General features: G+C 39.3%; 1 protein-coding gene across 3 annotated transcripts in view; it reads left to right on the top strand.

The window, feature by feature from the left end:
* Positions 1 to 24,199, top strand: part of PARG (poly(ADP-ribose) glycohydrolase) — a 114,541-nt gene that overhangs the window by 6,656 nt on the left and 83,686 nt on the right. For all 3 annotated transcript variants that reach the window (XM_027530507.1, XM_027530505.1, XM_027530506.1), the window contains exons 4-7: positions 543 to 726; positions 5,815 to 5,937; positions 6,073 to 6,156; positions 11,039 to 11,113. In XM_027530507.1, the coding sequence (XP_027386308.1) occupies positions 543 to 726; positions 5,815 to 5,937; positions 6,073 to 6,156; positions 11,039 to 11,113 (466 nt within the window). The remainder of the gene's footprint in view (positions 1 to 542; positions 727 to 5,814; positions 5,938 to 6,072; positions 6,157 to 11,038; positions 11,114 to 24,199) is intronic.

Raw genomic sequence — 24,199 nt, 5'->3', positions numbered from 1 at the left:
GCAGGCAGGTGGTATTGCACCACTTCACAAATGAGAAAACTGAAATTGGTTAGACAATTCACTGAAATTATGTAACTTGTGGGGAGTAAAGCTGGGATTTAAATCCCAGCTTGTATGATTACAAAAAAATGTAAGTATAAAAATTATCTTAAAGCCCACTCCATAATTTTTGTGATCTCTTATGGCAAGCATGCCATAGTAAGTTCACTTCATTGAAAATTCTTGTCTAGAGTCCTAAGGAGTAGCTGATACTCTGAACCATGACCCGTTTGGCAGTGTACCTGTTTTACAAGGCCGCTTTTTCAGAAGGTGATTTACATGTGTTTGGAAATTCCTTCCACAGACTAGTGAAAATAAGCTCTGGGGTTTTACTGTAAGCCTTATAAGGTTTTTTGTTGTTTTGTTTTTTCTAAATACCAAGGAGAAAGAGCAAGTTTGGCACATTTTAAACAATAACTTCTGGGTAAGTGTTTTTACTTGTGTATCTAAGTGAATTTAAACAGTGAGTGGTTTGTGATTGAATATATATGTTTTGATCTTAGAAAAGAACAATGTGAAATGAAACATCAAAGAACAGAAAGGAAGATCCCTAAATACATTCCACCTCACCTTTCTCCAGATAAGAAATGGCTTGGAACTCCTATTGAGGAGATGAGGAGAATGCCAAGGTGTGGGATCCGGCTGCCTCCCTTGAGACCATCTGCCAATCACACAGTGACTATTCGGGTAGATATTACCTCTTACCTATAAAGAGAGACGGTGCTAAGTTTCAGTTTATTGTGATACTTGTGAAAAACAGACCAATGCATAAAAAGTCTTGCTCTTTTCTGCGTATATAAAGTACTGAGAAGTTTATAGAAAAGAGAAATATAATGATAGGTTACTTAACACGGTACTTAACAAATCCGTAAGATGAATCACTGTTAACTGCTGAGGGTATTGAATATTCTGTAGCGTTAAGAAAGTTTATTGAATTAAAAAATTCAATTGACAGTATTTATTGAGTACCCACTGCATGTTAGATACTACAACTCAAAATTGTGTGTTGTTTAGTATTCTCAAATTATTCTCCAGTTTTGTCCTCTTTCTGAGCTCTAGATTCTTCTAGACATCCCCATCACTGTCCCTTAGGTATCTCAAACTCAGCATTTCTAAAACCAACCTCATCTTAAAAATACCTGTGGTTAACTGTACGTGATGTGAAGTTGGCCAACGTAATCATTTTTACGTGTACATTTCAGCGGCAGTGTTTACAGCCGTTACCACGTTCATCTCCGGGAATTGTTCATCTTCCTGCACATAAGCTCTGCCTACTAAATAGTAACATCTCATTCCTCTCTCACCCTGGTAACCTCTTTCATACTTTTCGTGGGTTCTTTAAAAAAAAAACAACAAAAACTTTATTGAGCATTTTAAGTGTTTAGTTATATTTAGTTAGTTTACTGAGTTAGGCAACCATTACCGTAATCCAATCTTAAAATATGTCTGTCACTCTTAGAGTAGTTTTAAATATTCATATTTTAGGAATTCTCTGGCTCGCCAGTGGTGAGGACTCAGCGCTTTCACTGCCGTGGGCCTGGGTTTGATGCCTGGTCAGGAAATTAACATCCCACAAGCCATGTGGCATGGCCAACAAAAACAACAAAAAAAAGAACCCGTGCAGGATTAAATATTCATCTCATTTATTAGATTCTATACTAGATTTCCCAGGGGCTACTTAAAAAAAATCTCTGTTCTTATACAACTTAGCCTGCTGCTGCTGCTGCTAAGTCGCTTCAGTCGTGTCCAACTCTGTGCGACCCCATAGAGGGCAGCCCGCCAGGTTCCCCCGTCCCTGGGATTCTCCAGGCAAGAACACTGGAGTGGGGTGCCACTGCCTTCTCCAGTGCGTGAAAGTGAAAAGTGAAAGGGAAGTCGCTCAGTTGTGTCCCCCTCGTAGCGACCCCATGGACTGCAGCCCACCAGGCTCCTCCGCCCATGGGATTCTCCAGGCAAGAGGACTGCAGTGGGGTGCCATCGCCTTCATGTGATTAAATATTCTGAAGTACAGAATTCATTAGTGTGGTTAGGTAAAAGTGACATTGAGCAGGGTGGTGGAGTTTGAGCTGAGTTCTTAAAGATGAGAGGAAATTTCTGAAATGGAGTTAGTAAGGCAAGGGAATTCCAGATAGATATATAACCTTTATAGGAAAAGGCTGTGGAGTTTAAAACTTTTACAAATGGAAAGCAGTTGATTTGCTGGAACTGAGTATTTGGATGGAAAATGGTGGAAGAAGACTTGAAAAGTAGTTTGGGTCCATTTGTAGAGGGCTTTAGGTATCAGAATCTGAGTCTATAAGAAATTGAGTCTATAAGAATTGGAAATCATGGAAATGTCTGTGCAGACAATAGTTGTACTACATACATGGCAAGGTTGATCAGACGGCTATATGTAAGGATTACTGAAGAGAGGATACATTGGAAACAGGAAAAAGAGCTCGGTTAAGAGATGAAGAGGAAGCAAACAGTGATGATCAAATTGTGCTTCATGAGAGTGGCTCAGGGCTTCTTTTGATATTGACTCAAATTTCTTTTCTAAACTGTATATTTAACTATGAAAAACGTCTTGTGAAAGAATTAATGTGTGTTTACTTTTAAAAATGCTGAATACCGTTTTTTTGGTTTTTTTTTTTGTTTTTTTGCTTAATACCATATTTTAACCAGCAGGTTTTACCAAGAGAACTCATTTTTGTGCAGGTCATAGAATCAGTGTTCTCTTGCTACTGCTGTTTGAAGCATTTCCTTAAACATCAAAATAACAGTGTAAAAAAGTTACCATCTGCCAGCTGTTTAGGTGTGCGGATAGGATTTTCTTACTATTGGATGAGAGAATAAATAGATTGATGAAAGCTTTAGCTGTCATCTCTCTCAATTTCATAGTTCTTCAGTTGGTCTCTTTGCTATTGATAGAATAAAGTCACTCTAAAAATTATATTTATTAAAATAGCTTTTATTTAAATATAATGATTTTGTATTAGAATTCGTAGGGAGAAAAGAGTTCTGCTCTTTGAAAAAGTTTGGAAATAACTGAGACAGGGTAGTAATTGTGGGCATATAAAAGAATAAATGCAAATTGTTCTGAGATTATATTGATAGGACTCTGTGAATTCTCTAGTATGGGTGATAGGGGAAAAGGAGGCATTGATCATGTGTGTGAAATTAAGAAAAGGCTTGAGTGACGGACAAGATGTTAATGGTTAAGATTTGGAAAAAAGATTGATCAGAAGGAATAAGTGATATTTTGACTTTTCATGCTTCCTCTCTCCCACTGCCCACAAAGAAAACCTGAAGCATCTTATACCGTCATTAATTAATCTCTGTAATTACTGTTTGTCAAATATCCAATGAATTTATAAAAGTTTTATTACAAAAGTAATACAGGGTCAATGAAAAAAGTTTAAGAATTTGGTGTGTTTTCTTCTAGATTCTTTTTCCTGAATATGGTGGTAGTATGCTACATGTAAAATTAATAGTTGTTAAATAGAAGTCCTTAGTTACATTTCTAAGATGCCAGATATTAATAGTTACAGCATTGAAGTCATAATACAAAGCTGACACTTAGTGTTAGAAATGGAAGATAATCTGAAATTGCATGGACACGATAATGCTTATCTGTAAATGCACTCATGCATACAACACACACTCACACGCAAACATGTACACACATATAGGCAAACACATGTATAGGCATGTGCTGTACACATGCGTACACGTATTTAAACTACAGACACCCAAAGATCCGTATATTCTTACATATTATGTTCCCCTGTGTGTGGAGCTCTACTGGTACCTGTTTTCGTCACCTTAGATCACATGGACGATCTTTACAGAGTCACCTTTGGGGTCCCCGTATGGACTGATGGATTGGAGGGTTGATGTCACCTTAGATCACATGGACGATCTTTACAGAGTCACCTTGGGGTCCCCGTATGGACTGATGGATTGGGGGATTGATGTCACCTTAGATCACATGGACGATCTTTACCGAGTCACCTTTGGGGTCCCCGTATGGACTGATGGATTGGAGGGTTGATGTCTCGGCCACTTTTGACTCTTGAACGTCCCTTATTGTCTCCTCCTTGGAGTATTCTCATCCTTTGGCTTCTTTGACACCATATATTCCTGATTTTCTTCCTGCCTCCTGAAACCCTTGCTTTATTCCTTTTCGCTTTTTTTCTACATGTGGCGCTTAAACGTTAGAGTTCCCCAGGACTTTTTCATAGGTCCTCTTATTTTTTCCTCTCTTGGAGTAGTCTTAAACACACTTGTGGTTTTAATGGTTACCTGTATAAAAGGCCTACAAATTTATTTCTCTTGGGTTGCAGGCTTTTAAGGAAGCTGCCTATTTAACAGTCTTTCCTTCCATAGGCAGTTCCCTTTTTTTTGTCTTTCACCTTTTCCTACTTCTTTTTCACCTTTGGAGTTGAGCTCAATTGCTACTTCCTCAAAGAAGGATTCCCTAAGCTCACCATGTAAGTTAAAATTGTCTAGAAAGATTCTTGTGGCATTATGAACCTCTCATTCATAGCATCTTACAGTTGAAATTTTATATTTATTTGTGTAATTATTTGATGATCTTCAGTGAAGTTCTGATTCATGTTATAGTATGGATGAACCTTGAATATATATATATATATATGTATATATTTATCCACGTGCATATATACACATTTCAGGCAAAAGGAGAAGGGGGCAGCAGAGGATGAGATGATTAGATAGCATCACCAACTCTGGACGTGAATTTGCACAAACTCCAGGAGATAGTTGGAGGACAGAGAAACCTGGTGTGCTGCAGGCCACAGGGTCACCAAGAGTCGGATACGACTTAACAACTGAACAGCAGCAACAGTGTGTGTGTGTGTATAGTTGAGCCTTGAATAGTCTGAAGGTTAGGGTGCCAGCCTTCTGGGTATCAAAAATCCGAGTATAACTTACAGTTGGCCCTCCGTATCTGAGGCTCCACATTCAGCAATTCAGTCAACTGCTGATTGTGCGGTGCTGTGGTATGTATTTATTGAAAAAGATAATTGTGTAAGTGGACCTGCGCAGTTCAAACCCATGTTGTTCAAAGATCAACTGTACATATATAAACACTTAACACATGTTAAAAACATACATGTTTGGCTCAGTGTGAATACTCAAAATACAAAGTTAATATAGTTATTATTCTTAAGTTTAGAGTCCAGTGCAGGAGGGGAAAAAGTGTGCTCTAGTATGATGATGAGCCAATAAAATGAGAGAAGAAGCTTACTGCCTATTAGAAAGTTTTTAAAGACTTCTTATAGGAAATGAAAATTGAGCTGAGTATTGAAGGTTGATGTTTAAATAGATGGTGTTTTGGGTAAAAGAGGATGTTAAAAATTGGAATCATTTAGAATCTATATAGGCAGAAGGGAGCCATTATAGGATTAGAAGGTTGGGGATACTTTAGAAAGATAATATAATTCCCAAGTGGGGAGAAGGGTTTTATGTGGGATGAATGTATCTGGGAGCAGTTGGGAGTTAGGGAGAGGGATAGAAAGCTGTTACCAGAAATTCAGTCAAGGATTAACAAGGCCCGGGGAACTGGATGGGATGAAGGTAGAGTGCCCAGGACATGATGATTTGGAAACTAACTAAAGGTAAGGAGTAGGAAAAGCTGAAAAAGACTTAACGAGATTTCTTGCCTAGGAGCTGGTCTGTATTTTTATAGCATTTACTTCAGCTGATTTCTTTGGATTATTTTACAGAAGATATGCCTAGTTTTTATGCACTTACAGTTTTCTTGCATTTCAGGTAGATCTTTTGCGAATAGGAGAAGTTCCTAAACCTTTCCCAACACATTTTAAAGATTTGTGGGACAACAAGCATGTTAAGATGCCTTGTTCAGAACAAAACTTGTACCCTGTGGAAGATGAGGTGAGAACAAAACTGAGCAGAACTCATGTTCTTTTAGTCTCTGAAAGACATTTTGATGCTTGCTGTTTGGCTTCTGATTCCGCCACGTTACAGAGAACTTGGAATAGTCTCTTCATGTTTTTCTTTTCCTTAAAGAATGGTGAGCGAGCTGCAGGCAGCCGGTGGGAACTCATTCAGACTGCACTTCTCAACAGGCTCACTCGGCCCCAGAACCTGAAGGTGCGTTCTTCTGTAATTTTCGTCTCTTACCTGTAGTTCTTAGAGATGAGCCCTGGTTCGACCCCAAAACCTGAAGGTGTGTTCTTTTGTAATTTTTGTGTCTTACATGTAGTTCTTAGAGATGAGCCCTGTCTTTTCCTTCAGAGATGTTGTTTGATCTTTAACAGACTTAGGTAACAGCATTATTTATATGCAAAGTGCTTGCTTCCTGAGGAACTCTTTTTAGAGACATTCTTGGTTTCTCCTCCATCTCTAGGCAATGAGTAGAAGAATTGAGAGTTGTAAATGACTTGCCTGGAGCCACACGGAATAATTTGGAGAACCAGAAATAAGACCTGTTTCTTGATTCCCCATCCAATTTCTTTTGATCCTGGGCTTTGCTTTTCTTTTTGTTTTAGAATTACCCTGCTTCTGAAATGTCTTTGAAAGTAAATCAGGGAAGAATTACGACTTCAGCATTGTTTGCCCGAAGGGAAGCTGAGTTTGCTAATGATTAAACATTGTACTTTTTATTGCTTTTAATAACAGCTTCTAGCAGTTTCATAATTTATTAATCTTACATTTTGGGAATAATTTATTTTTTTGATATAAAAAATATTTCGTTTAAGTCCATAAGGGCAACCATTAGATTGTTTTGAGTATATGTTTATTTTTGGCACTATAGCCTTATATAAGCTTTTAAAAGTTTTTACAACTATAAACAGATTTTTTATACTTCTGTAAAACTGGCTTTGTTCTCTTTGAGAAATTAATTTGTTATGTACTGTTTCTTAGATTTTATACTGATTTTTCATTTATACTTACAAGTTATTCTTAACTTTCTGTACCTTTTCCATCGCTCCCTTTTTTTTTTCCTTAGCTCTTATTTTCCCTTCAAATGAAAAACTGTGATACATTGTACCATAATATATTTTGAAAATTTCATTTCTTAGGGATAGTGTTTCTCAGACTTATAATTACTTTTTTTAAATGGGAGAAATTCTCAGGGTCTGCCAGAGCTTACTTATTGTTAATATGTTAATTACACGTGCATAAACATAAACATATATTAATTACATATGTACAAACATAAAACTAAATAAATCTCTTTATACTTATATCCAGTTATATCAATTTGATTTTTTCCATTTTAAACATTTTGACCCATCATTTGAGTTGTGTTCATTATCACTGTGAAGACAATTTGTAATCAGTATTTGCTTTTCACACAGATTTGTAAACACATATCTGAGCCCCAGAATAGTATACTGATAAACTTAAAAATTATACTGTATAAAGGAAAAATTCTTTGTGTTTACTACTTTTTAACTTATCAGAGTTGGTGAATGTTGGTAGAGGGAAAGATGGGGGTCTCTATGCAGAATATCAGCTTGCAAATAAATACCTTAGGTCCAGGTTTTTAAGAATTTGACATTCCTGTACTGCAGTGCATCTTAGGTACTTCTTTATTTAAAATACCAGCTTTCATTTCTACAGTGTGTTGTTTTTCTGGCCTTTGTATTCATTCCAAAGTGAATGAATTAAATTCACTGCAGCCATGTAATTAAAAGACACTTGCTCCTTGGAAGAAAAGCAATGACAAACCTAGAGAGCATATTAAAAAGCAGAGACATTACTTTGCCAACAAAGATTTGTCTAGTCAAGGCTATGGTTTTTCTAGTAGTTACGTATGGATGTGAGAGTTGGACTATAAAGAAAGCTGAGCACTGAAGAATTGATGCTTTTGACCTGTGGTGTTGGAGAAGACTCAAGAGTCCCTTGGACTGCAAGGGGATCAAATCAGTCAATCCTAAAGGAAATCAGTCCTGAATAGTCATTGGAAGGACTGATGCTGAAGCTGAATCTCCAATACTTTGGCCACCTGATGCTGGGAAAGATTGAAGGCAGGAGGAGAAGGGGTCAACAGAGTATAGATGGTTGGATGGCATCACTGATTCGATGGACATGAATTTGGGCAAGCTCCGGGAGTTGGTGATGGGCAGGGAACCTGGCATGCTGCAGTCCATGGGTTCACAGAATCAGACATGACTGAGTGACTGAACTGAGCTGATTCATTCCAAAACCACATTTATAAACTCTCAAGTACAAGCAGACCAATCAGGAATACTGTCCAGACTCTATATGAAAAACACTAATTTAGGGCCTTTAATAGCCTTACCAACAGGATTATTTAAGAATTTACATATTTTTCCTTTAAACACAAATACATAATAATCATAGTGTCCTAAATTACATTGCTGCTCACCTCTTTTAGCAATTCCTTAGTGTGCCATGATTATTTTAAAAAGGGGTAATTAATCTGAATTTCCCTTTCTTGTTTATTTTACGGTAGATTCAGCGTAACAGAGTAATCTATCGAGATTTTCTTCTCTCTACTTAACGGTAATTGTTTCCTTTGCTGAAGAAGCACGATGAGAGGGAGGGAAAACATTAAATCCTTCTTATAGAATATAATAATATTTTCGCTATTTTTTTTAATGCTATTTGATGTCAAATTAAGAGGGATTAGAGATGTTAGATGGCAACCCACTCCAGTGTTCTTGCCTGGAGAATCCCAGGGGCGGGGAAGTCTGGTGGGCTGCCGTCTCTGGGGTCACACTGGACATGACTGGACATGACTGAAGCGACTTAGCAGCAGCAGAGATGTTATAAGTTTATAAAAGCAACAGTGTCCTCAAAAGTTGGTTTACACTGTAATATTTCTATGGATAATATGTCTGATAATTTGCAAAGAATGGACTTCTTTGTGCTTTAAGTTGTATTTATTGTGAATTACGAACTGAAAAAAAAAACAAACCACTCATCTAAGAGTACTGTATGGAGTAGCACCCAGGCTTCCCAGGTGGGGCTAGTGGTAAACAACCTGCCTGGCAATGCAGGAGGCATAAGAGACACGGGCTCCATTCTTGGGTCAGGAGGATCCCCTGGAAGAGAGCATGGCAAGCCACTGCATTATTCATGCCTGGAGAATCCCTGTGGACAGAGGGGCCAGGTGGACTGCAGTCATAGGGTTGCATGAAGTTGGACACGACTGAAGCGACTTAGCCTGCACACGGTTTTCCTGGGGATTAGGAGGCCTCCTGGTGGACGACTTTTGAGACTTGAAGACTGAAGTAAAGTCAATATGAGTTAGGAGTTAATGCTAATTATACAACTCCATTAAAGAATTAGAGTATAAATGCTATTTAGAATGTTTTTCCTTACCAACTTTGAGGAATAATTTACATATAAGATAGTACATCCTTTTAGAGGATGTAACTTGATTAAGTTTGCCATTTGCTTATACACTTGAAGCTCTCACCGCAGCCAAGATACAGAGTGTTGCTGTCACCCTGCAGAGATTTTTCTTACCCTCTGTGATCCGTTTCCTCTTTCTGCACTGGCTGCGGGCAGCTGTTGATCTGCCTTTAAAAAAAAAAAAAACAACAGCGAAATATCGGCTGCATTTTCTTTGAATGGAATTGTGTGAGGCGTGCTCGTGTGTCTGGCTTCTCGCACTTAGGTGCAGGTCTTTGCAGTTCATCTGTGGTGTTGAGTGTATCAGGAGCTTGTTCCACGATATGCGTTGTCTGTCTGTGTGCTGTTCCAGACATTGCTATTTAAAGTTTTGTTTGAGGTCCTGAAATCAAATACCAGTAATTTTGGGGAAAAAATTCTTAGAATCTTTTCCTTCTTAATGGAAAATGTATTATAGCTGTGAGAGTAAATTAAACTGTTTATCTTGTCATGGTATTTCATGGTTGACGACTTTTCCTTTTTCAAGGAACTTGGATATCTTCTTATTTGAAGTAGATTATATACTTTTTTATTGGCTCATTTCTTTTAGGCGAGATGCTTGGTGATAATTGATGTGACATGAAGTATTTTTCAGGAAGCTCTTTGGCAGAATGTTGACTTTTAAAACCTTTCTTCAGTGATGAGGAAGTTTAGGTTTATAGTAATAATCTAGCACGATGTTTTTCATACTTCATATACCTTCAGTAAAAAATCTTGAGGTGTATATTGCGATTATAAATGGTTTTTTATAAATTCTCTATTATTTTAATATGTATCATAAAATATAATCAAATAGAAATTTAGAAGCAGGCGATATAATAGTTCTTTCTGTGTAACTAATGGATTGTCTTATGCCTACCCCACAGGTAAAGTACTGCCTATTCAGGCAGTTAGGGTTAAGGAAAAGAAGGAAATGGCACCCCACTCCAGTATTCTTGCCTGGAGAATCCTGTGGACAGAGGAGCCTTGCAGGCTCCAATCCACAGGGCCACAGAGTCCGACAGGACTGACGCGGCGTAGCGTGTAGCATCCAGACAGTGAGGATCACACCAGTAGATGGCACACTAGCTTGACCTCAGTCTCTTTTCTTTATTGCTCTCTTCCCCAGGGAGCCTTTTTGGATTTCCCCTGATTTATTATTATTTTTTATTAATCTCTACCGTTAAGTAGAGAGAAGAAAATCTCAAAATAATAATTATTTATTATTCCCCTAATGGAATCTCAGTGCTAGCACACTGCATGTCTGTGTATGCAGTGTGACCCTAGTAAAGACCAAAGTCACTGCTATTACTATTTCCTTTGTTTTAACCCCCAAGATCCAATTTTTGTCCATTTGGATTATATTGCTTCTGTTTCGAGTACATGTTTTAGAGTAATTATATTTCCCCTCTATTACTTGACCTTTCTAATCTCAGTTTTCTTAAGTGAATACTAAAAATTAGTATGCATTCTGTTCATTCATAACTGCTGATACGGAGTAGCTAATGGTGGAAGAAACTTGTCGAACATTAAGAAATATACTGGAAATAATTCATAAAGGAGACAGGCTATTCCTAGATAATTCACTTTACTGTATCATGACTTTTTATTTATGCTTTTTCCATAGGATGCTATTCTGAAGTACAATGTGGCATATTCTAAGAAATGGGACTTTACAGCTTTGATTGATTTCTGGGATAAGGTAAAAGTATGCTTATTTCTTAAACTTATGAAACTAATATAATATCTCTAATGGAGAAGTTTGAGAAAAATGCACATAGTTCTGTCATACTAACACCATTATCATCTTTTATTTTTATCAGAAATATTTCCTGTTACTTTTGTGTGGCTAATTTTTAATTGTGCTTTAGTCTCTCATTATATGCATTTCCTATTGTATTATTGTACCATTTTCAGTATTATCAAATGATTGCATAATATTTCATGCCTAGATTTTGAGAATTTAATGATTCCCATATCAAACACCTAAAGTTGCATCAATTTTACTTGGTTTTACTGTAGTAATATCTTTATATGTGTATGTATATAAATGTATATATATGTTTTCCCAAATCTGATGTTGTTTCTTTAGGTGATTCCCAGAAATTAAATGGCTAGGTCAAAAGCCACAACTTTTATGGCCTGGGATTTATGCTATAGAATCATATTCGCCAAAGGAGTCTGTAGCAATTTAGTCTTCTCTCAGCACGGTGAAGAATACCACTGTGATAGTATTGTTAGAAGAATGGATTTTATCCACTTTGAATGAATGGCAGTATATATGTGTGTCGTGTGTATATATATATATTTTTTTAACATTTTGTTTTCATATGATAGATTCACAGGAAATTGTAAATAAATATACAGGGAAGGTCTCACTTACTCTTTATTCTGTCTTCCCCAGTGTTGATTGCTTAAGTAAGTATAATTCAGCATCAAAACCAGGACACTGACACAAGACCTTATTTAGAGTGTACTAGTTATACTCACTTGTGTATGTAGTTACGCCTTAAACTGGATACAGTTGTTAGTTTTGACAGGAAGTAATGCTTATATTTGATGCCTTGTGATGGCAATAAAGCATGCCATGGATTAATATACCTCTGTCACCTCGCTATGAGGTAAGGAAGTAATTTTTCCTCTCTTCTGAATCAGTCTGCTCAGACAGGACGTTGTTTCTCTTTTATCTGGTGACCTTGCCCAGAAGCAGCCCTGTAAGAGTGGTATGTGGCAAGTTTTGGTGTGTTTAGTGTAGATCATAAAATGAGGCGATTGCTAGGTGCTGATGATAGTTTTATAGTTGTCGAGAGAGAGGAGTTATTACATTTTTGACCTTCTAGGTTTTATTTACTTTGTAAACCTGTGGGAGGGTTGGGGGAGTCCTCACAGTTGTACCAAATATTCATTTCTGCTTTATTTAAGTTTTTCTATTTTTGTAGTTATATGTAGATATAAAAGCATATTTAAAATATTAATAACATAAAGCTATGTTGCACAAGTTCGTCATTTTTAGTCTTAATGGTTACATAATATTCCATCAAATGATGTATCATTTGCTTAGCCATTCCAATATTAGAGATTTAAGGAATTCTCTTTGTGTAAATCATGTCTAGATATTAAGGCTCTTCTCTATGGCTGTTATTCTGTCATTGTCAGTGTGCTTAACAGTAGACCTTGGATGTTTAAACGGTTGCGTGTTTTTCTGTCCTTCAAATCTCCAGATGTAGTAATATAGAACTTCACCATGCCACAGCTCACAGGGGTAACATTGCTCGGGATTGCAGGGCTTAGTGAGAAGTAAGTATTAGACAGTTAGACATATATGTGCGTGGAATTGGAGTAAAAGGAGGTCTTGAGTGGAAGGGAAACAGGTGTTTGGCTAGGTTTTAAATTATAAATGAATTATATTTGCTTTTCATTAACAGTATTTAGGAATTCTTTACTTAAATATCACATTCCACTCTGAAAGGCTTATTTTGCTAAGAAAAAAAATGAAGTTTAAATTTAAGATCATATCAGTTTTAATATTTTACACTTAAGTTTATTTGGGGGCTGTTAACATTTATCTTGTTAAACCTTGCTTTGGCTAGTTCTATAAGGAATAGGTTTTTTAAGCTCATATACCTTAGAACAGGAGGTGTTAATATAAACAGTCATTAGTGTGATTCCATGCTATAGTTATTACGTAAATGCTGGTATTTAGTGTAAGAAATAAGAGACCCAGAATCATGGTAATCCTGCTGTGTGAGCGCCCTTATTTAGGATGAAAGTGAGAAGTATTGACTAAGCTTTTTTTTATTTTGTCAGAGACCAGGGAGGATTACAGAAATCAATCTGTTATTTTGTAATTTATAATTAAGTATCTAGATGCTACCGACTTGCAATGGCCGTTATTTAGTATTTTTTTGCATCTTGAATGCTAATATTGGTCTTCCTCCCTGCCAGCTGTTGGAAATGCTGGGAAAAAATAATCTGTGTTTTATGGCCCTCCTGTGTGGTGTTCCACAAAATTAAATTCAAACACTTCTATAATTTGTGTTCTAAATGGATCGATACACTTATTGCTGGCATTTTTCACAGCAAAGTATAGCAAAATGTCCTATATATTAGGAAAGTTTCTCTGTTAATGCATTTTGTGCTGTGCTTAGTCGCTCAGTCATGTCCGATTCTTTTGTGACCCCATGGACACAGCCGCCAGGCTCCTCTGTCCATGGGATTCTCCAGGCGAGAATACTGGAGTGGGGTGCCATGGCCTGCCCCAGGGGATCTTCCCAGCCCAGGGATTGAACCCAGGTCTCCCGCACTGCAGGCAGCTTCTTTACCGTCTGAGCTACCAGAGAGCCCATTAATGCATTTTCGAGGTGCTTTAAATACTTCCACCTCACATAAGCTGTGGCCCGTTTCTTTTTGTTCTCAGTGAATTGGCTTGTGAAGCTCACACAGCATGCTAAGGTAGTAGTGACTGAGGAGGGCGTGCAGGTGGGGTCTTTGCTTCTGTTCCTGTGGTCCTGGTTTCAATTTCTGGACTTGGACAGTACTTAAAAATGTATGTTTGCCTTATCATCATTCATCAGGCCGTCCATATTTGATATATTCTGTGTACTTTTTGAACATATATTTCACAGTAAATGTAAATGTCAATTCAAAATAAAGAACTTTAATTCTAAAATTGGTTTGTGTAGTAAATTTTTTCAGTAAATGGAATAGTTGTTGAAGGAACCCTAAGGTTTTAGCGACTATTTCATCTTCTTTTCCGGTTTTAGTTTTATGTCTGCAGTAGAAAAGATAGGAATGAATAGGCCTCTGATTTTCTCACTTGTATTCAGTTCAGTTCAGTCGCTCAGTCGTGTCCAGCTCTTTGCGACCCATGAACTGCAGCACGCCAGGCCCCCCTGTCCATCACCAACTCCCAGAGTCCACCCAAACCCGTGTCCATCGAATTGGTGATGCCACCCAACCATCTCATCCTGTGTCGTCCCCTTCTCCTCCTGCCCTCAATCTTTCCCCAAATCAGGGTCTTTTCAAATGAGTCAGCTCTTCACATCAGGTGGCCAAAGTATTGGAGTTTCAGCTTCAACGTCAGTCCTTCTAATGAACACCCAGGACCGATCTCCTTTAGGATGGACTGGTTGGATCTCCTTGCAGTCCAAGGGACTCTGAAGAGTCTTCTCCAACACCACAGTTCAAAAGCATCAATTCTTTGGCACTCAGCTTTCTTTATAGTCCAACTCCCACATCCATACATGACCACTGGAAAAACCATAGCCTTGACTATACGGACCTTTGTTGACAAAGTAATGTCTCTGCTTTTTAATATGCTGTTTAGGTTGGTCATAACTTTCCTTCCAAGGAGTAAACGTCTTTTAATTTCATGGCTGCAGTCACCATCTGCAGTGATTTTGAAGCCCAGGAAAATAAAGTCAGCCACTGTTCCCATTGTTTCCCCATCTATTTCCCATGAAGTGATGGGACCGGATGCCATGATCTTAGTTTTCTGAATGTTGAGCTTTAAGCCAGCTTCTTCACTCTCTTCTTTCACTTTCATCAAGAGGCTCTTTAGTTCCTCTTCACTTTCTGGCATAAGGGTGGTGTCATCTGCATCAGATCAGATCAGATCAGATCAGTCGCTCAGTCGTGTCCGACTCTTTGTGACCCCATAAATCGCAGCACGCCAGGCCTCCCTGTCCATCACCAACACCCAGAGTTCACTGAGACTCACGTCCATCAAGTCAGTGATGCCATCCAGCCATCTCATCCTCTGTCGTCCCCTGCTCCTCTTGCCCCCAGTCCCTCCCAGCATCAGAGTCTTTTCCAATGAGTCAACTCTTTGCACGAGGTGGCCAAAGTACTGGAGTTTCAGCTTCAGCATCATTCCTTCCAAAGAAATCCCAGGGCTGATGCCTTCCAAATGGATTGGTTGGATCTCCTTGCAGTCCAAGGGACTCTCAAGAGTCTTCTCCAACACCACAGTTCAAAAGCATCAATTCTTCAGCTCTCAGCCTTCTTCACAGTCCAACTCTCACATCCATACATGGCAGGAAAAACCATAGCCTTGAGTAGACGAACCTTTGTTGGCAAAGTAATGTCTCTGCTTTTGAATATGCTATCTAGGTTGGTCATAACTTTCCTTCCAAGGAGGAAGCATCTTTTAATTTCATGGCTACAGTCACCATCTGCAGTGACTTTGGAGCCCAGAAAAATAAAGTCTGGCACTGTTCCCACTGTTTCCCCATCTATTTGGCATGAAGTGATGGGACCGGATGCCATGATCTTCGTTTTCTGAATGTTGAGCTTTAAGCCAACTTTTTCACTCTCCTCTTTCACTTTCATCAAGAGGCTTTTTAGTTCCTCTTCACTTTCTGCCATAAGGGTGGTGTCATCTGCATATCTGAGTTTATTGATATTTCTCCCAGCAATCTTGATTCCAGCTTGTGCTTCTTTCAGCCCAGCATTTCTCATGATGTACTCTGCATAGAAGTTAAATAAGCAGGGTGACAATATACAGCCTTGATGTACTCCTTTTCCTATTTGGAACCAGTTTGTTGTTCCATGTCCAGTTCTAACGGTTGCTTCCTGACCTGCATATAGATTTCTCAAGAGGCAGGTCAGGTGGTTTGGTATTCCCATCTCTTTCAGAATTTTCCACAGTTTACTGTGATCCACACAGTCAAAGGCTTTGGAATAGTCAATAAAGCAGAAATAGATGTTTTTCTGGAACTCTCTTGCTTTTTCGATGATCCAGCGGATGTTGGCAATTTGATCTCTGGTTCCTCTGCCTTTGCTAAGACCAGCTTGAACATCTGAAAGTTCACGGTTCACATGTTGCTGAAGTGTTAGTTCATAAAGGTTGCCATAAATAACCAAGTCAGGTTGGGGTGGGGTGCTGCTGTTTTTGTCTTTTTACATATGTGGCTGCTGAAAGTGGAGAGTGAGAGGGTAAGAGTTTCGGAATGAGAGGATATTTAAAAGTCATATAATGGAAAAAATTAAAGTTGAAAGGTTTTGTTGTGATTAGGTTGGTAATGTATTCCTCTTTGGAAGCTACCGTTTTTTTCCTTACTAAATACAGCATGAAGTCTGTACCTTAAGTAATATCTACACAGGAAATTCTCTGTCAGCTTAGTGACTGTGTGAGTCTTGCCTTTGCTGTAGGTATTCGGATGCTGAGTTTGTGTTGTCCTGTCTGCTGGTGTCCTCTGACTTGTCAGACAGATTGTGTAAAACCTCGTTCCTGTAAATGAGGGTGTTTAAGTCTATCAGTAATGAACTTAAGCATTCTTGCTTATGTGTTACTTAATGTGAAAAGGTAAATGGAAAAAAAAAAAAAAGGTAAATGGATGTAATGTTGAGTTTTGAAGGATACACGTAAGTGTGCCTAAGTCACCTTTTCCTTCAGAGTTATGTGTAGTTTTACATTTAAAAAACAAGTACATCAGAATTCTTCGTCCCAAAAATTGAGACGTGTGCTGTTTAACTAAAATGACATCTTTGACCTAGATCTTAAAAATTATTATTGACAGAACAACAATAGAGACTCAGAGAAAACAAATACAAGCTTGTGTTAAAATGGATTACCAAAAAAGTCATCTCACATTTATAAAGTAGTGGCTAGAAGGAATTGTTTTGACTCATCTTTTTTATGGGATAAAAAAGTTAAAATATAATATATTGAAAACATTAGACAGAACTCTTAGTGTGAGTCACCTGTCATTTAACAGGATAAAGCACAGCGGTTGTATTTTATGCATCGCTCAGGCATCGTGTGCATTCGTATGTAAGTGGTGTCTTCAGACTTCTTGGCCTTCTGGTGCACGCCATACTATTATGGACAGCTTACCTAGTAACAGCTTTATCGAATGTACTTAGTACTTACTTGTATATTAAAACTTTTAGAGCAAGAATATTAGAGGATTTTTGTTTTGTTTTGTTTTTTCTCTCTCCATTCCCTCACTCCTACCCAGTCCCCCCACCACAATCTCTATAAACATCTATAAACATTTCATGGAACATTATTAATTTTTAGTCTAGTTTTGGAAAAGCTGAGGTAAGGCACCAGGTTGTTAACCACTATTTCAAATCAGAACAAGTTTCTTTAACCAAGAGCCAGTGAAAATTGTGGCCTTTCACAATAGCCTTTTTTTTTTTTTTAAGTAATGTAGAAGTAAGTTTTTGAATGTATATAATAAACATATTACTCCTTAGCTTTCAGTTCCAAATGGAATTCTTCTTCGCTAATTTATTTTTGGGCCTTTCTTCAAAGCTTAAAAGATTTAAAGTGTCCTTGTTATATTTGTCATAAAGAGCCCTTAGCAAATTCCTAATCAAATGAAAGCAGCCTTGAATATTTCACAAGACTACAGCTAATGTCTTTATTCGTCTAGCTTTTGAACCTCTGCTTTGGAGTTCAGTGGAAACTTAACCTGCTTGGACTTCTTCTCTTAGTGACTCACAGTCTCTAAAATCAATAAAGTCTGCATCGCTTTACAGCTTGACTTGATTTGATTCATGAGGACTGTAGGAGCCAAAAGAGAACTAAACAGGTCAACAAAATATTAGATTTTAGATTATTATGAAATATGTGGACTTTCCCCTTGGTGTGGTTATTGTATGTTTTTGGGTTGGAGTATATGTTGAGGGTCTCATTCGTGATTTATTTTAAATAGTACACATCTCATGAAACTAATTGCTGCAGTTGGAACTAGGCACCTTGCTGAGTTATGGATAATCAGTCTTGGTTGAGCCTTCTGTGCCCTGGATCCTTGAAACAGTGATCACAGTGTTTTTGAAACATTGTTGTATTTATGTGTGTGGAGACGAGGAGGATGGAAATTATAGGCATCTAAAAGTGAAAATTCATTCAGGCAGAATTCCTCCTGTATTCTAATGGAATTAATCTAGCACATTAATGTCCTGTAACTCCAACCTTACCTGCTTTGTTCAAATAGCTATGGAAGCCGTTGCTTTTAAATGTTGCTGTGTCATTGATTTCATGATCCAGAAATCTACTCTGTTGGAGGAGTGAGGATAATTTCATGTTCTAATCTCTTCCATGATTTATATCTCTCTGTCTACTAGCTCTGAGGTAGGTTTTTGTTTTTTATCAATTTGGCATAATACTTTGATCTATAATCATAGCCATCTTCCTGTTAGATGGCTTCTTAGATTGTTTACTCATCTTATGCTTCTGCTCATTAAAAAATTCTGTATTCATTTTGGTTAAGCTCTTGATAACACATATAAGATCTCATATTTAACACTAAAAGGATTTTTGTAGTATATATTATCTGAAGATAAAAACAGTAAAAAGAAATAAAAGCAGTGTGAATCTGGCTTTCAGATTTATGCCCTGTTCCCACGTGGAGCCTGTACAGACAGTGCAGTAGAGTGGGCAGCGAAGGACGGGGCAGGCCCGCCGTCCCTGGGTGCAGTGGCGCAGCGCCCTCGGTGCCCTGGTAGCTGTGTGGTGGCTGCATCTCCAGAGGACGGGGCCAGTGATTCCTTCTGTATTTTACTTGTGGTACTAATTGTGAAAAGTACTTACCCATCATGTATTGCTATGGTACTGACAAGTAATGATTAACTTTATGGGGCAGTCAGATTCTAAGCTATTTGAGCAATTATTCTTTACAGTGTTAAAGAAATTTTTAGTAAACTGAGTGGCATAGTACCTTGTTGCCTCAGTTGCTCTTTGATTACATGGAAAGCACTAGAAAAAGACATTTCTGCAAGAACCATTTCCACCACAGTGAAATATGGAATATTTTCAAATGGATTACCAAGCTGTGCTATTGGTCTAATCCATCTTAGCCCTGGGATGCCCAACTCAGAAATAAACAGAGTGTCTTAATCCTTTCAGATTGTTGTAACAGAATAGACTGGGTGGATGATTTATTTCTCACAGTTCTGGAGGCTGGTGAGTGCAAGATCAAGGCGCTGGCAGATTCGGTGTCTGGTGAGGACCTGCTCCCTGATTCACTGATGGCCGTCTTCTTGCTGTGTCCTCACAAGGCTTCCCTGGTGGCTCAGACGGTAAAGCGTCTGCCCGCAGTTCGGGAGACTGGAGTTCGATCCCTGGGCCAGGAAGATTCCCTGGAGAAGATGGCAACCCACTCCAGTACTCTCGCCTGGAAAATCCCATGGACAGAGGAGCCTGGTAGGCTACAGTTCATGGGATCCCAAAGAGTTGGACATGACTGAGCAACTTCACACACACACAGGGTGTAGAAGGAATAAGAGAGCTCCCTGGGGTCTCTTTTTACTAGGGCACTAAAACTCATTTAAGATGGCTTCACCATCATGATCTAATCACCCAAGGCCTCAGCTCCCAGTTACTACCACATTGGAGGAACAGATTTCAACATACGCATTTTGGGTGGACAAAACATTCTAACTATAGAACCAGGGCATCTTCTTCCATTGGAAGTGGAATGTTAAAACAGCTTACTGGGTTAAGCAGCCGTATGCTGCTGCTGCTGCTGCTAAGTTGCTTCAGTTGTGTCCGACTCTCTGCGACCTCATAGATGGCAGCCCACCAGGCTCCCCCGTCCCTGGGATTCTCCAGGCAAGAACACTGGAGTGGGTTGCCATTTCCTTCTCCAATGCATGAAAGTGAAAAGTGAAAGTGAAGTTGCTTGGTCGTGTCCAACTCTTAGCGACCCCATGGACTGCAGCCCACCAGGCTCCTCCGTCCATGGGATTTTCCAGGCGAGAGTACTGGAGTGGGGTGCCATTGCCTTCTCCAAGCAGCCATATACACAGCCCCTTTTCCTCATAGTTGACTTTTGTCTCCCTTTTTAACCCTTTCCTTTTTCCTGGCCTGCTGCTTAAACTGCAGACCATTTCAGCTTCACTTCACATGCAAACTCTTATCCATTCCAGGCTTAGCCTTGTCTCCTCCTAGAATTAACCCTTGCGCAAGGTTCGCCTTGTAGATAATCTCCTCTGTTTTACTCAATATCCTACTAGGTTATCTGCAGTCAAGACAGTGGTGCTGCTTGTTTTTAAGAGCTTTACTGTGTACCAAGTGCAGTATAAGCAATATGTTTTATTTCATTTGATTTTCACAAATGCCCCATTATATAGACACTGTATTTTACAAATGAACGACTGAAGACCAAGGACTAGAGAGTGTAAGTCCTTTGTTCGAGCGCTGAAGCCAGGATTCCCACCTGGGCGCCGCTCACTGCAGACCTGTGTGTGCTCCAGTCTGTGCCGCCGCTGCAGGTGCGGTGGTGCCCACCTGTGAGTGATCTGCTTCCTGGGCGACCTCTGGCCAGGTCTGGAGACATTTTTGGTTCTCACAACTGAGGGGAGGTTCTCCTGGCTTCTGGTGGGTAGAGGGCATAGATGCCACTAAACATCCTGCAGTAAACATGATGCCCCCAAACAGAGAATTGTCTCAGCCAGAGGCCAGCAGTGCCAAGACCAAGAACCCTGCTCTGCCGTGGCCCTCAAGGTGTGAGCCCTGAATCAGCAGCAACAGCACCACTTGGGAACTTGATTGAGACAGAAATTCTCCTTCCTTACCCTGAACTTTCTGAATTAGAAATTCTGAAGGTGAGGCCCACTCGTCTCTGCTTTGACAGCCCGCAGCTCATCTGATGTGAAGGTTTGAGAGCTACTGCTCTACTCCAGCAGCATTCTCAAACCTCTCTCCTTGCGTCGTGCCTGTTCTTTAACTCAACTCTTTACCTTGGCTGAAGGAGCTTTTCTTATTGGTAGTTTTTCCTTCTTACGTGGAACTTGCTGGAATGAAGAGAAAGAGTTGTTTTTCCCCTCACCCCCATTGCTGATTCTTATCCATTGTTGAATTGTCAACTCTTCGCATGAGGTGGCCAAAGTATTGGAGTTTCAGCTTCAGCATCAGTCCTTCCAGTGAACACCCAGGACTGATTTCCTTTAGGATGGACTGGTTGGATCTCCTTGCAGTCCAAGGGACTCTCAAGAGTCTTCTCCAACACCACAGCTCAAAAGCATCAATTCTTCGGCACTCAGCTTTCCTTATAGTCCAACTCCCACGTCCATACATGACCACTGGAAAAACCATAGCCTAGACTAGACGGACCTTTGTTGGCAATGCTGTCTAGGTTGGTCAAAACCTTTCTTACAAGGAGCAAGTGTCTTTTAATTTCATGGCTCAGTCACCATCTGCAGTGATTTTGGAGCCCCAAAAAATAAAAAAATAAAGTCTGTCACTGTTTCCATTGTTTCCCCATCTATTTGCCATGAAGTGATGGGACCAGATGCCATGATCTTAAGTTTTCTGAATGTTGAATTTTAAGCCAACTTTTTCACTCTTCTCTTGCACTTTCATCAAGAGCCTGTCTAGTTTTTCTTCATTTTCTGCCATAAGGGTGGTGTCATTGCATATCTGAGGTTATTGATATTTCTCCCGGGATTCTTGATTCCAGCTGGTGCTTCTTCCAGCCCAGCGTTTCTCATGATGTACTCTGCATATAAGTTAAACAAGCAGAGTGACAATATACAGCCTTGACGTACTCCTTTCCCGATTTGGAACCGGTCTGTTGTTCCATGTCCAGTTCTAACTGTTGCTTCTTGACCTGTAAACAGATTTCTTAGGAGGCAGGTCAGGTGGTCTGGTATCCCCTTCTCTTTTTCTGATAGCTCAGTTGGATACGCAGCGCCAAGTATAAATTATATGCAGGTTTTCGACTGTGCAGAGGGTTGGCAGTCCTAACTCCTGCGTTGTTCAAGGGTCAGCTGCGGCGTCCTTTTAAAATCTAGCTCCTCCTTCACCTTTGGTTTCTGCTAGTTCCCAACTCCGGTGGCATCTGCTTGCCTGTTTCCTTTGCTCTTGACAAATAGAGGGTTTTACTTTGAAGAAGTAAAGGAGGGAAGGAGAAATGCAGGAAATAAATCATAAATCTTATTAATGGGCCTTACTGAGACTTTACATTATGGCATCTTAACTTGGGCTTTGGTTCTTTGTACCATCTTTTATGTATTTCCTCTTTATTCTGTGGTTCTGAATATTTTTGTTTTCTGATCTTGACCCATATGCTACTATCTACCTGCTCCTACTTCACACCTCACTGAGAGATCTGAGTCTATCTAAAAGGTAGAATCTTTCATTTTTTCATTTTGGGTTTTCAGAATTCTTCATTCATTGTTTTACTTGATATTGAAAGGAAAAGCCAGTCTTATTCCATTCCTTAAACTTAGCAGGTCCAGAACAGAATTAGGCTTTAGAAACACTTGTCACCATTCTGTTCTGGCCTCATCCTTTTATGCTTGGTTAACACTTGCTTGTCTCTTAGTGTTCAGGGTAGCTGTCACTTCTGTTACTGACTTTTTACTTGTCGGTCTCCCCTACCCTTCCTTGAAGGAGGCTGGGATTTGTTCTTTGTTATGCCCCAGTCACTTAACACAGTGCCAAGAGCTTTAAATACCACTTAATGCTTAGCACACTCAAAGCTTTTTTATCTTAAGCTCCTTCTCTCTGTCCACTCCTTCTATTAAGACATAATTTATCTACTAAATACCCCTTGAGACGCAGCTCTCTTTCTGTTACGCTGTCTGACCCATGCTGTCATCATGACTCAGATGGTGTACTGCAGCAGCCATCCGGCTGACCCCTCTCTGTCCAGTGGTGTTCCCTTTACGTCCGTCCTTTACGCTGCTCACACACGGTGAGCTCCCTGAAGCGTGTATCTTCAAAGCCTGTGTGGCACCTCATCTGTTCTCAGTTCTGTTGGATGATATTTATGATGTTCCGTGGCCTTGCCTCTCCCCATTTCTCCAGCGTCATTTCTTGCTACTTTCCTGCCCCAAACCTGGCATTCTAATGACTCCTACTTGCTTATAGTTCTCTGGCATACAGTTGTCTTGCTCTTAATCCATGCTTCCAGACAGAGCTCAGTCTTCACCTCCTCTGGAAACTCTCTTCTGTGCTCCCAGCCTCTCCTAAAACCCTGTTCTGTGCTCAGTAGTACCTGTGCCTGCCCCCATGCCCTTGCCCCGTAATACACGATCTGTCTATGAAATGTGTGCATCCTTCATGAAGCTGACATTTTCCAGGGCATCTTAGTGTTTTCTAACTTACGGCTGATGCTCGGTTAATGTTTCTTAAACTTAACTTCAGTGTATTTAAGGAAAACACACAGATGTGGATCCTAAGCCATGGTCTTTTATTGAAAAGATTTAGAAACTACTTGTGTAAAGTGATAGTTGACCGTTTGAGATTGGCAGTTGGTAGAGAGAAAAGGTGAGGCATGTACATATAGCCCTTATTTCTGTTTATATGGGATTTTCACCCTAAAATGTAGTAAGTTTCTAGAGGACACAGACCTTGAATTGCATTGTCTACCTTTGTGTTTATTCCTCACAGTGCACAATATGATGTCTTGGGTAAAGTGGACACTCGATATATGCTTGAACTAAATGTCAACATACTGCTAACAGTGTAAGTTCACTTTAGCTAACTGTAAAGTAGAGGCTGGATCGCCTGGGCTCTGCTCTTTGTTGGATTCCTGAGCGCAGCTAATCCACAGTTCAGGATTCTCTGTATATAAGAAAAGAATGAGTGTCCTAGATAACATTCATTAGATTGAGTCTAGATTAAGACTTAAGCTAGAGTCTAGCTTGAGTTGAGCCTGAGCTCGTAATCTATTTCATTTGTTGTAACTAAATGCTATATCAGTTGTCAAATTTCTTCAGTTTTTATAGGCTATAAAGCCAAAAGTTATTTCAAAAAGAATATTTTACCATTTTCAAATTCATCTGTATTTTCAAATGAATTGCAGTTACCAAAAGTAACCCAATGTAATGG

This window comes from Bos indicus x Bos taurus, chromosome 28, assembly GCF_003369695.1.
Source record: "Bos indicus x Bos taurus breed Angus x Brahman F1 hybrid chromosome 28, Bos_hybrid_MaternalHap_v2.0, whole genome shotgun sequence".
Lineage (NCBI taxonomy): Eukaryota > Metazoa > Chordata > Mammalia > Artiodactyla > Bovidae > Bos > Bos indicus x Bos taurus.
Note: the sequence above shows the minus strand (reverse complement) of the source record. Positions and strands in the feature narration are given on the sequence as shown.